Below are 16,996 nucleotides of genomic sequence, written 5' to 3' on the forward strand. Positions count from 1 at the left end.
ATATAAGTATACTTACATTTATTCTCTTGTTCCGTCAGCTGAGAAGGCCTAGAAGCAACATCATGGTAGTAGCAAGGACCAAACCTAGTGCCCAGATCTCAGTTTCTAATACCATTCTCCAGTTAAAGAAACCAGGGTTCCTTGGAGAAATGATTATTCTAGGACTGGGGCAAGAAATATGCAAAATGAGCCTATAGTATCTGAGCGTATAGTGCCATAAAGTAATGAAGTGCCCTCCAACACACACTCACAGACACACAATAATGAGTATATATCAAGGAGACAGAGTAGCTAATTGAAAGAGCTCCCATGGCCCTCTGGAACAATTTGAGCAGCAAAATAAAGTAGTATTGGATTATAAACCAAAGTATTTTTTAAAAATCCACGAGTCCATACTAATATAAATAAAGGATTAAATAAATAAATAAATGTAAGCAGGTAGACCAAGTCTTTCTTGCAGAATTCCAAATAATTTATGTAGATTTGGTTTTCCCTCAAAGAGCTGGGGCATAACTTCCCACTTTTTTAGTGTGGGCAGCACAAAGTGACTTCCTTCCAAGGAGTATAATATGGAAAGGAGAGGAGGGTAGAGTAATTTTACAGTGGGGAAACCTTAAAAACACTACCTAAGCTAGGTGATCAGGATAAACTCAACAGTGATAATTTATGTTGACAGAATGTTACCATTGATGTATGATGGGAATAGCATTTTATTTCTTTGTTCTTTTTTCCAAAAACTCAAAACCCTAGTCTAATGATGAGAAGAACATCAAACAAATCCCTATTGAGAGAAAGTCTACGAACTATCTGACCTGTACTTCTCAAAACCGTCAAGGTCAAAAAAACACAAAAGTCTGAGGAGTTATCACAGCCAAGAGGAGCCTAAGGAGACATGCTGACTAAATGTACTGTATCCCAGATGGACTGTTACAACAGGAAAAGGACATTAGGTTACTAACTAGGGTAATAATGTATCAATATTTGTTCATTAATTGCGACAGATGCACCATACTAATGTAAGAAGTTAATAATAAGTGATATCCCACTAGGTGTGAAGTATATCACAACTCACTGTACTATCTTTGTAATTGTTCTGTAAATGTAAAACTATCCAAATTAAAAATTTTATTAAACAATTTTAAACAAACAAAAAATTAGTCCATAACAGGAACTGTTATTAGACTAAAGGTTCAGTATCTTGCTTATTAAATCAATGCTCAAAGGTGAGCTCAGATACAAAAATAGTAATTTGAAAAATTTCCATATATCCAAAACCTAGTGCTCAGAATTTGCTAAAATTATTTGTTTCTCTTCACAAATTGATTTATCTTTTTTTTTGTTTTTCTTTTTGCACAGGGTAAGTAATAACTTTATAATTTGATATGGTTTTATAAGGTGGAAATATTCTAAATAATCATTCTAGTTTTGGTACCAACCTTACTAAAATAAAAATGTGAGTGGAAAAAGACTGAGAAAAGATATCAGCGAGGGAGGCAAATAAGATAAATTGAACATGCCCCTTGATGCTGACAAATCTGATTATAGTTATGTTAATGTGTGTAAAAAACTTGTCAAATAATTTACTCATCATTATTATGTTCCTGGTAGCTGTCAGTGTCCCCACTTCCATCAGCTTTACTCAAATGATGTAAAGAAGGTCTTGCCACAGAGGAAATTATTCCTAAACTCCTTTGAGCTCAGAAGTGGTCTTCTCCCCCAATTCTCATCCATTATTTTAAATAATAATCTATAGCCTTTGAGAATTCTGAGTTTGGAATAAAATGATGCTTGTTAAACAAAGCAAACTTTGAAATATAACTGATTAATGTTTAATTTTGATGTGTACAAGTAAACAAAATATTCCACTTCAAACTGATTATGTCTGTATTAACATTTATATGATAGCTTCACTTTGAAATGGTTCAATTTTTTTAAATAACTGATTAAATTTTAAAACAGAGCATCAATCCCCAACATTCTTGTATGTGCACCTACAGTGACACAAACTCAGTTTTGAATGACACATGATAACATATGTATTTCCCACTTATTCATTCAACAGATATGTATTTTCTATATGCCATGTAGTTTTTTTGGTTCTGGACATATAACAGTGAACTAAACCAAATCAGCCTCTGACTTCATGGAGCTTGCGCCTTAAATGTAATCTCTGAATTTAAAAGTGGCAAAGTCATCAATTTATTAGATTAAAACTGATACTTATCTGAACAAAATGCATCAATCTAAGAGGATGTTTGCAATGAAGTAAAGCAAAAGAAGAGTTGAATATTTATTTTTATAGAGATCTTCACTTATATATAATGCAGTAGATATGTAGCGGTAATGGGAAAAGTGAGTGTAATTAATAGTTCAAGATAATTTATCATTGCATAAATTTATAATTTATATAAATGTCTGAACAAAGTACATAAACAAATAAGCCTATTAATGAAAAATAATGGCAGTAAAGTTATCCTCCAGGCTTCCTACAAAAGATAAAAGTGGTTGACTGTCATCCTTAATCCTCTGTTACTGCTTCTGTTTCAATAAACTTGCTATTTTGCCACAAACACTGTGATGAACTAGGGAGCCCATAGCTTACTATTTTATGTCACCACATCTTTTAGATGCTTTATCCACAATGCAGAATATGGCATGACTCTTCCCTCATTGGAAAATCAAAAGGTATTTTGAACATATGCTAAAATGTGACTGTTAAGAACTATCAATTACAGCATCTAAGGAAGAAAACAAACTGTAATTTCAAACCTATTTTTAGACAATTTTGGCTTTATATGCACACTATGTGTTCTATAATATTCCAGAAAACTTTGTAGAACTGGACATGTTTAACGGAACAAAGCAAGGTTGAAAATGTGCATCATTTGAACTTGAATATCATCAAGCTCTGAAATTATATAATGAAAATACACATTATAGCACCAAGACATTATAATTACACAATGAGTATATATAGCACTAGACAGTATACTTGTATTACTCTCTTATACATTATGCCTAATTCTATGTATTTGAATTTCATTGAAGAAAACACTTCACCCTGAGTTTCATACTTGAATTTATTGTCATGACAAAAAAATTTTAAAACTAAAGGTTTTGTGTCTATTAACTTGAATTTTTACTACTAAACATTTGTTGCATACATATATATTGAATGTTTGGTTTCTGTCCCAGGCACTATTCTAAATGCTAGGGATTCAACAGGGAACATAATAAACAATATTCCTGTCGTCATAAAACTTACACCGTAGTTGGGAGAATAAAAAAGAAACATATAATTAAGATAGATAGCATGTCAGATGGTATAAGATGCAAGAAGCTAAGGAGGAAAATAAAGCACTGAAGGGACAAAGGCAATGGTGAGGTAAGACGAGATGAGGATGGGAGTTGGTTACTAAAGTAAGTAGAGTAGTCAGGTAAGACCCCACTGACACACCCAAAGGAGGTTAGCAAGAAAGCCATGGAGAAATCTGTGAGAAGAGCATCCCTAAAGTAGGGAAGGCCAAGTACAGTGTTCTTTGGGCAAGAGTGTGTCTGGAATGCCCTAAGAACAGAAAGCTTAGGGCAGAGCTGATGAAGAAGAGTAAAAGGAGACAAGGTCAGAGAAGATTCAGGACGCCAGACAGTGTTGATCATTGTAAGCAATTTTGGATTTGGGTTTTTACTCCTCAGTGAGACAGAGAGACACTGGATAGGCAGGAGATGATTTAGCTTATGTTTAAAATGATTGGCTTTTTCCCCACATCCCACTTTCACATTTCTATTGGGCCTTACATACAGTTCTAAATATTATTTTTGCTTTCTCTTGTTCAAAATATTTTCTATGATTTGGTTACATTTGCTGAGGAGCTTATAAAAATAATTGCACATGACAAATTGCAGTTCATTATTTTGCCTGAAAAATACTAGAAATCAAAATACTGGAAATTATTTATTTTTTAAAGTTTCACCAGGTATCTGCTACTATGCAGATAGGGCTACACATCTAGTTATACACTACTCACTATATACACTTCTCACTATGACTGACATTTCTGTTTTAGGGAAAAGCCATTCATTAGTCTATCATGGTTTGTCTTATGTTTTTTATAAAAGCTAAAAACTGCTAAAGTAAAGGGCATATTGCTGTTGTTGTTGTTGTTAGGTGCCATGAAGTCAGTTCTGACTCATAGCGACCCTATGTACAACAGAACGAAACACTGCCTGGTCCTATGCCATTCTCACAATTGTTAAGCTTGAGCCCATTGTTGCAAGCACTGTGTTAATCCCTCTTGTTGAGGGTCTTCCTTTTTTTCGCTGAACCTCTACTTTACCAAACATGATGTCCTTCTCCAGGGACTGATCCTTCCTGATAACATGTCCAAAGTACGTGAGACATACTCTCACCATTCTTGCTTCTAAGGAACATTCTTGCTGTACTTTTTCCAAGACACATTTGTTAGTTCTTTTGCAGTCCATGATATATTCATTATTCTTTGCCAATAACACAATTAAAAGGCACCAGTTCTTCTTCGATCTTCCTTATGTATCGTCCAGCTTTCAAATGCATATGAGGCAATTGAAAACACCATGGCTTGGGTCAGGCGCACCTTAGTCTTCAAGGTGACATCTTTGCTTTTTTACACTTTAAAGAGGTCCTTTGCAAGCAGATTTGCCCAGTGCAGTGCGTCTTTTGATTTCTTGACTGCTGCTTCCATGGGTGTTGATTGTGGATCCAAGTAAAATGAAATCCTTGATGACTTCAAACTTTTCTCCATTTATCATGTTATTGCTTATTGGCCCAGTTGTGAGGATTTTTGTTTTCTTTATGTTGAGGTGTAATCCATACTGAAGGCTATGGTCTTTGATCTTCGTCAGTAAGTGCTTTAACTCTTCTTCACTTTCAGCAAGCAAGGTTGTGTCACCTGTATACCAAAGGTTGTTAAGGAGTTTTCCTCCAATCCTCACGCCCCGTTCTTTGTATAGTCCAGCTTGACAGATTATTTGCTCATGATACAGATTGAAAAAGAATGGTGAAAGGATACAACACTGACACACACTTTTCCTGACTTTACACCACACAATATCCAATTCTTATGCTCTAATGACTGCCTCTTGATCCATGTACAGGTTCCTCAGGAGCACAATTAAATGTCCTGGAATTCCCATTCTTAACAATGTTATCCATAATTTGTTATGATCCACACAGTTGAATGCCTTTGCATAGTCAATAAAACACAGATAAACATCTTTCTGGTGTACTCTACTTTCAGCCAGGATCCATCTGACGTCAACAATGATATCTCTGGTTCCACGTCCTTTTCTGAATCCAGCTTGAATTTCCAGCAGTTCCCTGTCTATATACTGCTCCATTCGCTTTCGAATGATCTTCAGCAAAATTTTACTTGTCTGTGATATTAATGATATTGTTCGATAATTTTTGAATTTGGTTGGATCACCTTTCTTGGGAATAGGCATAAATATGAATCTCTTTCAGTTGGTTGGCCAGGTAGCTGTCTTCCAAATTTCTTGGCATAGACAAGTGAGCACTTCCAGCACTGCATCCTTTTATTGAAACATCTCAGTTGGTATTCTGTCAAGTCCTGGAGCCTTATTTTTCACCAATGCCATCAAGGCAGCTTGGACTTCTTCCTTTAGTACCATGGGTTCCTAATCATATGCTCCCACCTGAAATGGTTAAACATTGACCAATGCTTTTTGGTATAATGACTCTGTGTATTCTTTCCATTTCTTTTAATCCTTCCTGTATCATTAAATATTTTCCCCATAGAATCCTTCAATATTGCAACTGGAGATTCGAAATTTTTCTTAAGTTCGTTCAGCTTGAGAAATGCTGAGCGTGTTCTTCCCTTTTAATTTTCTATCTCCAGGTCTTTGCACATGTCATTATAATACTTAATAAAGTAAAGGTTATATACAACAATAAAAATATTAGATAACTCCCCTTTATGGTGTCAAATGTAGCATCTATGCAAGACATAACAGACTTATAATATTTGGTAAGTTGATTCAAATATCAAGAATGTTTGAGAATTGAAAATATGGGGTAGATATTCATACATATCTGAAATAGCACGATTTTTTTTCAGTTGTAATCTGAAAAGTAGTTATTTAATAGACACTAAGGCAATTTTTCATATTGTGGTGGGTTGCATGCTTCTGTGATGCTCAAAAACCAGCAAGATCAGCCATGGTGGACAGGGTTCAGCTGAGCTTCCAGACTAGGAAGAAGGACCTGGTGATCTATTCTAAAAAATTAGCCAGTGAAAATCATATGAGTAGTAGCAGAACATCATCTGATATAGGGCAAGAAGATGAGCCACTCAGGTTGGAAGGCACTCAAAAGATGACTGGATAAGAGCTGCCTCTTCAAAGTGGACTCATCCTTAACGACATAGATGGAGTAATGCTTTCGGGCTCTTCATTTACTGATGTGGCATAACTCAAAATGAGAAAAAACAGCTGCAAGCAGTCATTAAAAATTAATAATGAATTAAGTATGAAAGTAGAAAAATAGAAGTCATCAAATATGAAATGGAAGGCATAAACATCTTTATCCTAGGCAATAGCGAGCTGAAATGGACTGGCACTGGCCATTTTGAATAGGACACTCACGTGGTTTACTATGCCAGGAATGACAAATTGAAGAGAAATGGTGTTGCATTCATCATCACGTAGACTATTTCAAGATCTATCCTGAAGGACAATGCTGTCAGTGATAAAATAATATCCATAAGCCCACAAGGAAGATCAGCTAATAAAACTTATTAACATTTATGCACTAAATAATGCCAAAGATGAAGAAATAGAAGATTTTTACCAACTTCTGCTGTCTGAAATTGTTTGAACATGCACTCAAGATGCGTTGACAATTATTGGTCATTGGAATGTAAAAGTTGGAAACAAAGAAGAGATATTGGTAGTTGGAAAATATGGCCTTGGTGATAAAAATGACCCAGGGGATGGTTTGATAGAATTTTGCAAGACCAGCAGCTTATTTGTTGTAAACGCCTTTTTCCAACAATATAAATGGCTACTATACACATGGACCATTCAGGACGGAATACACAGGAATCAAATCGACTACATCTGAGGAAAGAGACGATGGATAACCTCAATATCATCAGTCAGAACAAGGCCAAGGGCCAATTCTGGAAAAGACCATAAATGTTCATATGCAAGTTCAAGTTGAAGCTGAAGAAAATTTGAACAAGTCCATGAGAGACAAAGTACAAACTTGAGTGTACCCCACCTGAATTTAGAGAGCATCTCAAGAACAGATTTGATGTACTGAACATTAATGATCCAAGGCGAGATGAGTTGTGGGATGACATCAACGATATTATACATGAAGAAAGCAAAATGTCATTAAAAAGGCAGGAAAGAAACAAAAGACCAAAATGGATGTCAGAAGATACTCTGAAACTTGCTGTCCAACATAGAGTAGCTAATGAATGGAAGAAATGATGAAGTGAAAGACCCGAACAGAAGATTTCAAAGGGCAGCTCAAAAAGACAAGGTAAAGTGTTATAATTACATGTGCAAACATCTGGAGTTAGAAAACCAAAAGGGAAGATCATACTCAGCATTTCTCAAGCTGATAGAAGTGAAGAAAAAAATTCAAGTCTCAAGTCACAATATTGAACAATTCTATGGGCAAAATACTGAGCCATGCAGAAAGCATTAAAAAAAGATGGAAGGAGTACACAGAGTCATTGTTCCAGAAATAATTGGTCGACAATCAACCATTTCAGGAGGTAGCATATAATCAAGAACTGACGGTATAGACGGAAGAAGTCCAAGCTGCAATGAAGGCATTGGTGAGAAACAAGACTGCAGGAATTGACAGAATACCAACTTAGATGTTTCAACAAATAGATGCAGTACTGGAAGCTCTCACTCATCTATGCCAAGAAATTTGGAAGACAGTTACCTAGCCAACTGACTGAAGAGATCCATATTTGTGACCATTCCAAACAAAGGTGATCCAACAGAAAGCAAAAATTATCAAATAATATCATTAATATCACATGTAAGTAAAATTTTGCTGAAGAAAATTCATAAACGTTGCAGCAGCATATCAACAGGGAGCTACTAGAAATTCAAGCCGGATTCATAAGCGGACATGGAATAAGAGATATCATTGCTGATGTCAGACGGATCTTGGCTTAAAACAGAAAATACCAGAAAGATGTCTACTTGTGTTTTTATTGACTATGCAAAGGCATTTGGCTATGTGGATCGTAACAAATTACAGATAACATTGCGAAGAATGGGAATTCTAGAACACTTGATTGTGCTCAGGGGGAACCTGTACGCAGACCAAGAGGCAATTGGTGGAACAGAACAGGGGAAACTGTGTGGTTTAAAATCAAAAAAGGTGTGTATCAGGGTTGTATCCTTTCATTATACTTATTCATTCTGTATGCTGAGTAAATAATCCGAGAAGCTGCACTATATGAAGAAGAATGCAGCATCAGGATTGGAGGAAGACTCCTTTACAACCTGCGATATGCAGATGACACAAACTTGTTTGCTGAAAGTGAAGAAGAGTTAAAGCAATTACTGATGAAGATCAAAGACCATAGCATTCAGTATGGATTACACCTCAACATAAAGAAAACAAAAGTCCTCATAACTGGACCAATAAGCAACATTATGATAAACGGAAAAATTTGAAGTCATCAAAGATTTCATTTTACTTGGATCCACAATTAACACCAATGGAAGCAACAATCAAGAAATCAAATGAAGTCTTGCATTGGACAAAGCTGCTGCAAAAGACCTCTTTCAAGTGGTAAAAAAGCAAAGATGTCACTTTCAGGACTAAAGGGGGCCTGGCCCAAGCCATGATATTTTCAGTCGCCTCATATGCATGCAAAAGTTGGACAATGAATAACGAAGACTGAGAAAGAATTGATGCCTTTAAATTGTGGTGGTGGCAAAGAATATTGGATATACCATGGACAGCCAGAAGAATGGACTAATCTGTCTTGGAAGAAGTACGCCAGAATGCTCCTTAGAGACAAGGATGGTGTCTTAGTCATCTCGTGCTGCTATAACTGAAATACCACAAGTGGGTAGCTTCACCAAAGAGAATTTTATTCTCTCACGATCCAGTAGGTTACAAGTCCAAATTCAGAGCATCAGCTCCAGGAGAATGCTTTCTCTCTCTGTGGGCTCTGGAGGAAGTTCCTTGTGATGCATCAGCCTCCCTTTGGTCTGTGAGCATCTCAGTGCAACAATGTCATGTCCAAAGGACACGCTCTGCTCCCGGCACTGCTTTCTTGGTAGTATGAGTTTCCCATGTGTCTCTGCTCGCTTCTCTCTTTTATATCTCAAAAGAGACTGGATTAAGACACTATCTAATCTTGTAAACCTCATCAGTATAACCTCATCATAGTGATAGAGTTTACAACACGTAAGGAAATCACATATAACCTCATCTTAGTGGTAGAGTTTATAACACATAAGGAAATCACATCAGATTTACAAAATGGTACACAATCATACAATACTGGGAATCATCACCCACAAGTTGACAGATATTTTGGGGGGACACAATTCAACCCATGACAGATGGTGAGACTTCCTCTCACATATGTTGGACATGTTATCAGGAGACACCAATCCCTGGAGAGGAACATGATGCTTGGCAAAACAGAGGGTCAGCAAAAAAGAGGAAGACCCTCAACGAGTTGGATTGACACAGTGACTGCAGCTATGAACTCAAACATAGCAGTAATTGTGAGGACGGCACAGGACAGAGCAGTGTTTTGTTCTGTTGTACATAGGGTCCTTATGAGTTGTAAATGACTCAAGGGCACCTAAAAACAATAACAAGGCACATATCTATGAGCACCAGAAGTGATTGTAACTTCTAATTAAATGTCTGGGGGGATGTAAATGGGGAAACATACTATAGATTTCAAGATATTCCACATGTTTAATAACAGGTTTTTTTTAAGGAAAACTCATCATCATAATTAATGTGTGAATTTATAGATGATTACAGCACCTACATGATTAGAACAACAATAAATTATAAAAAATACCCTTAATATTATGGAAATTTGATGATATCGACATCCTACATCTTTAGTCATAATGGGATATATTATACAAAATCTATAAATTAACAAATATAGAGGATACATAATGTCATCAAGAATACCTTCAATCTGTAAAAATGTAAGATAATTTATGTTTTTCCAAGCTTTAGGAAAAAATATGGACTTCAGATTCTGTTGTTGTTGTTAGGTGCCATCATATCAGTTCCAACTCATAATGACCCTAGGTAAAATAGAACAAATAATTTTCTGGTCCTACATCATCCTCACATTCATTGCTATGTTTCAGCCTATTGTTACAGCTACTGTGTCAATCCATCTCATTGAGGATCTTCCTCATTTTCGCTGACCCTCCACTTATCAAGCATGATGTCCTTCTCCAGGGATTTTTCCCTCCTGATAGTGTGTCCAGGATGAAGTCTCCTTTCTAATTGTCCAGCTTTCACATGTATATGAGGCTATTGAAAACACCATGGATCGGGTCAGGCACACCTTAGTCCTCAAAGTGACCTCTTTGCTTTTTTAACACTTGAAAGGGGTCTTTTGCAAAAGAATTGCCCAATGATTTCTTTACTGCAGTTTCCACTGGTGTTGATCGTTGATCCAAGTAAAATGAAATCCTTCACAACTTCAATTTTTCTCCATTTATCATGACATTGCTTATTGGTCCAGTTTTGAGGATTTTTGTTTTATGTTGAGCTGTAATCCATACTGAAGGCTGTAGTCCTTGATATTCATCAGTAAATGATTCAAGTACTCTTCATTTTCAGCAAGCAAGGTTGAGTCATCTGCATATTGCAGGTTATTGGTTAGTCTTCTTTCTATCCTGATGCTCCATTCTTCTTCATATAATCCTAATTCTGGGAATATTTTCTCAGCATACAGATTGAATAAATAAGGTTTCAATTTTAAACCACACTGTATCCCCTTGTTATGTTTGAATGACTGCCTCTTGGTCTTAATACAGGTTGTGTTTGAGCACAATTACCATATTTTTACGTGGTTGGCCACCAAAGTAGAAGACGTGTTGTTTGCGTAAAAATACAGCAAGTGTTCTGGAATTCCCATTTTTCCCAATGTTATCCACAATTTATTATGATACACACAGTGAAATGCCTTTGTGTAGTCAATAAAACACAGATAAACATCTGTCTGGTATTCTCTGCTTTAGGCCAAGATCCATCAGACATCAGTAATGATATCCCGTATTCCACGGCCTCTTCAGAATCAAGCTTGAATATCTGACAATTTCCTGTTGATGTACAGCCGCAGCCATTTTTTAATTATCTTCAGCAAAATTTTGCTTGCATGTAATATTAATAGTATTGTTAAGTAATTTCCACATTCCATTGGATCGCCTTTCTTTGGAATGGGCATGAATATGAATCTCTTCCATCATTTGACCTGGTAGCTGTCTTCCAAATTTCTTGACATAGATAGTAGACCATTGCCAGTTTTGCATCCATTTGTTGAAGCATCTCAATAGTTTTTCTGTTAATTCCTGGAATCTTATTTTTCACCAATGCCTTCAGTGTACCTTGGACTTTTTCTTTCAGGACCACTGTTCTTGATCATATGCCACCCACTGAATGGTTGAGCCTCAAACAATTTTTTTTTTAATACAGTGATTCTATGTATTGCTTCCATCTTCTTCTGATGTTTCCTGTGTCATTCAGTTTTTTGCCCATAGAATCCTTCAGTATTGCAACTTGAGGCTTGTTTTTTTTCTTAAGACCTTTCAACTTGAGAAATGCCAAGCGTGTTCTTACCTTTTGGTTTCTTCACTCCAGGTTTTTGCACATTTCATCATAAAACCTGCCTTTGTTTTCTCAAACCACCCTATGGAATCTTCTGTTTAATTCTTTTACTTCATTATTTCTTCTGTTTGCTGTTGCTACTCTACATTCAAGAGCAAGTTTCAGAGTGTCTTCTGACATCCATTTTGGTCTTTTCTTTTTTTTAATGCTCTTTTGCTTCCATCATGCATGGTGTCCTTGATGCCATCCCACAACATTGCTGAGGTCACACTGGGGTGGTGTTGTCTGCAGATTCTGTTACAATGGTCTTATTATAAGAAAATGTTCAGGACTGTTTAACTGATAAGTATTTGTAAATACTTCACAATACTTAAAAATTTTTATTGAATGAAGAAAGTTATATTGTTACTAGGTTAAAAAATTTTAATTGTTTTGGATTTTTATTATATGACATTCCAAAGATGCCAGCTTATATTCTATACATAACAGAATTGTTTCCGAAATGATTAGGTGTCTGACCAAATATCCAGTTGGAATTTCAAGGCTCTTTTAATTACATTATTCCTTATTTATACTATTTTGCAGCCCCCTCTCCAGTTACCAATGTGAAAAAGGGGAAGATTGCAAAAAACAGCATATCTTTGTCTTGGCAAGAGCCAGATCGCCCCAATGGAATCATCTTGGAGTATGAAATCAAATATTTTGAAAAGGTGAGACTTACAATGAAAATTGTTCTGTCTACTTTTTTTTTTTTTTTAGTTTTAGACTCTGCAATTATCCAATTTGTGAAGAGTATGTTGCAATTTTATGTGTAAATCAATGAAAATTGATTTTGTAGTCATGATTATGGATGTAGAGGTGTACAGGGAGTATTCTATTCATGTTGTTCTTCTGCCAAATAGTTTATGCTTCCTGGATACTGCCATATAGTCTAACATTGGCTTAACTAGATTTCACAGCATTAACAGATGAAGTCATAGGACATTTTTTAAGTGTTGCAAGCACTTAATCTGTTGACTTTCAATAGTTACTTCAGTGTGCTACAAGAAAAATGATGTTTGTTTGACAGTAACTACTCATAGTACCTATACTGTTAAGTAATTATAAGCTGATGAAATATATATATATATCATATAATTTAAAAAAAACTATAACAAAAATATAACACTATAGTCTAAACTTGATTTTAAAATTTGAGAGTACAAAATCAGAAATGTCAGCCTCACATTACCCATTTTGTCTTGATTTCCTCATCTCCTTTGTGTTGTCTGTAAGGTCTATGCTTACATATTTTGTCATAGTATTTGTTGGGGTCTAAAGAAAATCATCATCCATCTTCTTTTTTGAATCCACAGTCAAGTGAGCTATTGAGAAAGGAATAATACAGATAGAAATTGGTAAAGATGGAACAGCATACGTGACTCAGATATATAGTAATATGCAGTTTTCTTATCACTCCCACCTCTATTCTACTGTGATTTTTGTACAACTTGTATCTGAAGGACATACACTGCTTAGAACATGCTGATATAGTAGAGAATAGAAAGATAAATGGACACCGAAACCTGTCCCTAAGAGGTGGATCAGGAACCCTTTACACAGAAGTGCTAGTCCTGTGGAAATAGGAGTAGAAAAGAATACAGACATACTTCAGACAAGCAGATCCAAAAAGAGAAAGGAAGGACTAAACTATACTTAATTCCATCTCCCAAACTCACAGTGACATCAGTCCTCCCTCTCTTATGAAAAAGTGAAGGGGTGGCAAGAATGGCATAAATTTACTTCTGGATACATAAGAAATTGCCCAAGGTAGTTCATTGGTGGGGGGGTTGGGGAGGCGGGGTAAGTGATTCCCCTTATGATAATACAAAGATATCATGACAAATGTTGATGCCATATTAATGAAAATTACTTAAGAATCCAAGGTTCTCTATATATATACATAAAGAGTGTAGGTAAATACATTGAAATGTTAATGTTTCTTAGGATCATAGGGATTTAAAAAAAAATTTTTTTTATTGTACTTTAGATGAAAGTTTACAGAACAAATAAATAGTTTCTCATTACACAGTCAGTACGCATATTGTTTTATGACATTGGTTAACAAACCTACAACATGTCAACCCTCTCCCTTCTCGACCTTGAAGGACTTTTTTTCTTTTTTGGTGAAAATATACACAGCCAAAGAGACACCATTTCAAAAATTTATACATGTACTATTCAGTGACCTCGATTACGTTCTTCCAGTTGTGCTGTTATTTTCACTATCCTTTTCCAAATTCTTCCATCACCATTATCTTCAACTTACTACCCCCTAGACTTCCCATCAAACCTTTTGAGTTGCTGTTGTCAATTTGATCTCACATAGATAATTCTTTTTTTTTTTTTGTACTTTAGATGAAGGTTTAGAGAACAGAATAGTTTCTCATTAAACAGGTAGTACACACATTGCCCTATGACAATGGTTAACAACCCCATGACATGTCAACACTGTCCTTTCTCAACCATGGGTTCCCTATCACCAGCTTTCCTGTCCCCTCCTGCCTTCTAGTGCTTGTCCCTGGACTGCTGTGCCTCATTAGTCCTGTTTTGTTTTATGGGGCTGTCCAATCCCTAGCTGGACATTGAACCCCAGGAGTGACTTCACCGCTGAGCTGAAAGGGTGTCTGGCGGCTATACTCTCAGGGCTTCTCCAGTCTCCGTCAGGCCAGTAAATCTGGTCTTTTCTTTGACGTTAGAATATTGTTCTACATCCTTCTCCAGCTCTGTCCAGGACCCTCTGTTGTGATCCTGGTCAGAGCAGTCAGTGATGGTAGCCTAACACCATCTAGCTGTACTGGACTCTGTCTGGTGGAGGCGTTGGTAGTCGTGGTCCATTAGTCCTTTGGACTAATATTTTCCTTGTATCCTGTTTTCTTCATTCTCCCTTGCTTCCGAGGTGTGAGAGCAGTGGAGTATCTTAGATGGCTGCTCACAGGCTTTTAAGACCCCAGATGCTACTCACCATGGTAGAATGCAGAACATTGTCTTTATAAACTGTGTTATGCCAATTGAGCTAGATGTTCCCTGAGAGCATGGTTCCCACAGCCCTCCACCCAGCAATTAAGTCCCTCAGGGAGTTTGGATGTGTCTATGGAGCTTCCATGACCTTTCCTTGTACAAGTTGTGCTGGCTTCCCCAGTACTGTGCACTGTCTTACCCTTCACCAAAGTTACGAGTTCTCAATTGTCTATTTAGTTTCCCCCTCCCACCGCTCCCATCTCTTGTAACCAACAAAGATTGTTTCTTTTTGTGTGTAAACTTTTTCATGAGTTTTTACAGTAGAGGTCTCATACAATATTTGTCCTTTTGTGGTTGACTTGTTCTACTCACCCTGATGTCCTCCAGTTTAATCCGTGTTATGAGATGTTTCACAGATTTATCATTGTTCTTTATCATTGTGTAATACTCCATTGTGTGTATGTACCATAGTCTGTTTATCCATTCATCTGTTGATGGGCATCTAGGTTGTTTCCATCTTTTTGCTATTGTAAACAATGCTGCCATGAACATGGGTGTGCGTATGTCTATTTGTATGACAGCTCTTATTTCTCTAGGATATATTCCTAAGAGTCGGATTGTTGGGTCGTATGGTATTTCTATTTTTAGCTTTCTAAGGAAGCACCATATCATTTTCCAAAATGGCTGTATCATTATACATTCCCACCAGCAGTGCATAAGAGTTCCAATCTCCCCGCAGCCTCTCCAACATTTGTTATTTCCAGTGTTTCTGATTCGTGCCAGTAATGCCAGGGTGAGATGGTATCTCATTGTGGTTTTAATTTGCATTTCTCTAATGGCTAGTGATGGCGAGCATTTCCTCATGTGTCTTTTGGTCACTTGAATTTCTTCTTTGGTGAAGTGTCTGTTCATTTCCTTTGCCCATTTTTTAATTGGATTATTTGTCTTTTTGTTGTAGACGTGTTGGATTTTCTTATAGATTATGGAAATTAGAACTTTGTCCGACTTATAATGTCCCAAAATTTTTTCCCGGTCTGTAGCTTCTCTTTTTACTCTTTTAGTGAAGTCTTTAGAAGAGCATAGGTGTTTCATTTTTAGAAGATCCCAGTTATCTAGCTTATCTTCTGGAGTTTGTGTGTTGTTTGTTATGGTTTGTATCCTGTTAATGCCATGTATTAGGGCATCTAGCGTAGATCCTATTTTTTTCTTCTATGAACTTTATAGTTTTTCCTTTATATTTAGGTCTTTGATCCATTTTGAATTAGTTTTTGTATATGGTGTGAAGTATGGGTCCTGTTTCTGTTTTTTACAGATGGACATACAGTTTTGCCAGCACCATTAGTTAAAATGATTGTCTTTTCTCCATCTGATGGACTTTAGGCCCTTGCCTAAGATCAGGTGACTGTAGGTGGTTGGATTTACATCTGGGTTCTCAATTCTGTTCCATTGGTCAATGTATCTGTCGTTGTACCAGTACCAGGCTGTTTTGACTACCGTAGCTGTATAGTAGGTTCTGAGGTCAGGTAGTGTGAGTCCTCCTACTTTATTCTTCTTCTTTAGTAGTGCTTTAATTATTTGGGGCTTCTTCCCTTTCCATATAAAGTTAATGATTAGTTTTTCCATCTCTTTAAGAATACTGTTGGTATTTAGATCAGGATTGCAATGTATTTGTAAATTGCTTTGGACAGAATTGTCATTTTCACTATGTTGAGTCTACCTGTCTATGGGCATGGTAAGTATTTCTATTTATGTAGCTCCCTTTGGGTTTCTAGCATTAGTGTTTTGTAGTTTTCTTTGTATAGGTCTTTTACATCCCTAGATAGATTTATTCCTAAGTATTTTATTTTTTTTAGGGGCTAGTATAAATGGTATTGTGTTCCTGCTTTCCTTTTCATCGTTCTGTTTATTGGTGTATAGGAATCCAATTGATTTTTGTATGTTTATCTTGTATCCTTCTACTCTGCTGAATCTTTCTGTTAGTTCCAGTAGATTTCTCATGGAGTCTTTAGGATTTTCTATGTATAGTATCATATCATCTGCAAACAAAGACAGTTTAACTTCTTCATTACCAACTTGGATGCCCTTTATTTCTTTTTCTTGCCTTATTGCTCTAGCCAGGACTTCCAGCACAGTGTTAAATAGGGGTGG

At 36.3% G+C, this 16,996-nt stretch overlaps 1 protein-coding gene across 5 annotated transcripts in view; it reads left to right on the forward strand.

Annotated features, from left to right (window-relative positions):
* EPHA5 (EPH receptor A5) overlaps positions 1–16,996 on the forward strand; it is a 433,113-nt gene that overhangs the window by 314,434 nt on the left and 101,683 nt on the right. For all 5 annotated transcript variants that reach the window (XM_004383346.2, XM_012557556.1, XM_012557557.1 and 2 more), the window contains exon 6: positions 12,434–12,558. In XM_004383346.2, the coding sequence (XP_004383403.1) occupies positions 12,434–12,558 (125 nt within the window). The remainder of the gene's footprint in view (positions 1–12,433; positions 12,559–16,996) is intronic.

The sequence above is a fragment of the Trichechus manatus genome, unplaced genomic scaffold, assembly GCF_000243295.1.
Source record: "Trichechus manatus latirostris isolate Lorelei unplaced genomic scaffold, TriManLat1.0 scaffold00108, whole genome shotgun sequence".
Classification (NCBI taxonomy): domain Eukaryota; kingdom Metazoa; phylum Chordata; class Mammalia; order Sirenia; family Trichechidae; genus Trichechus; species Trichechus manatus.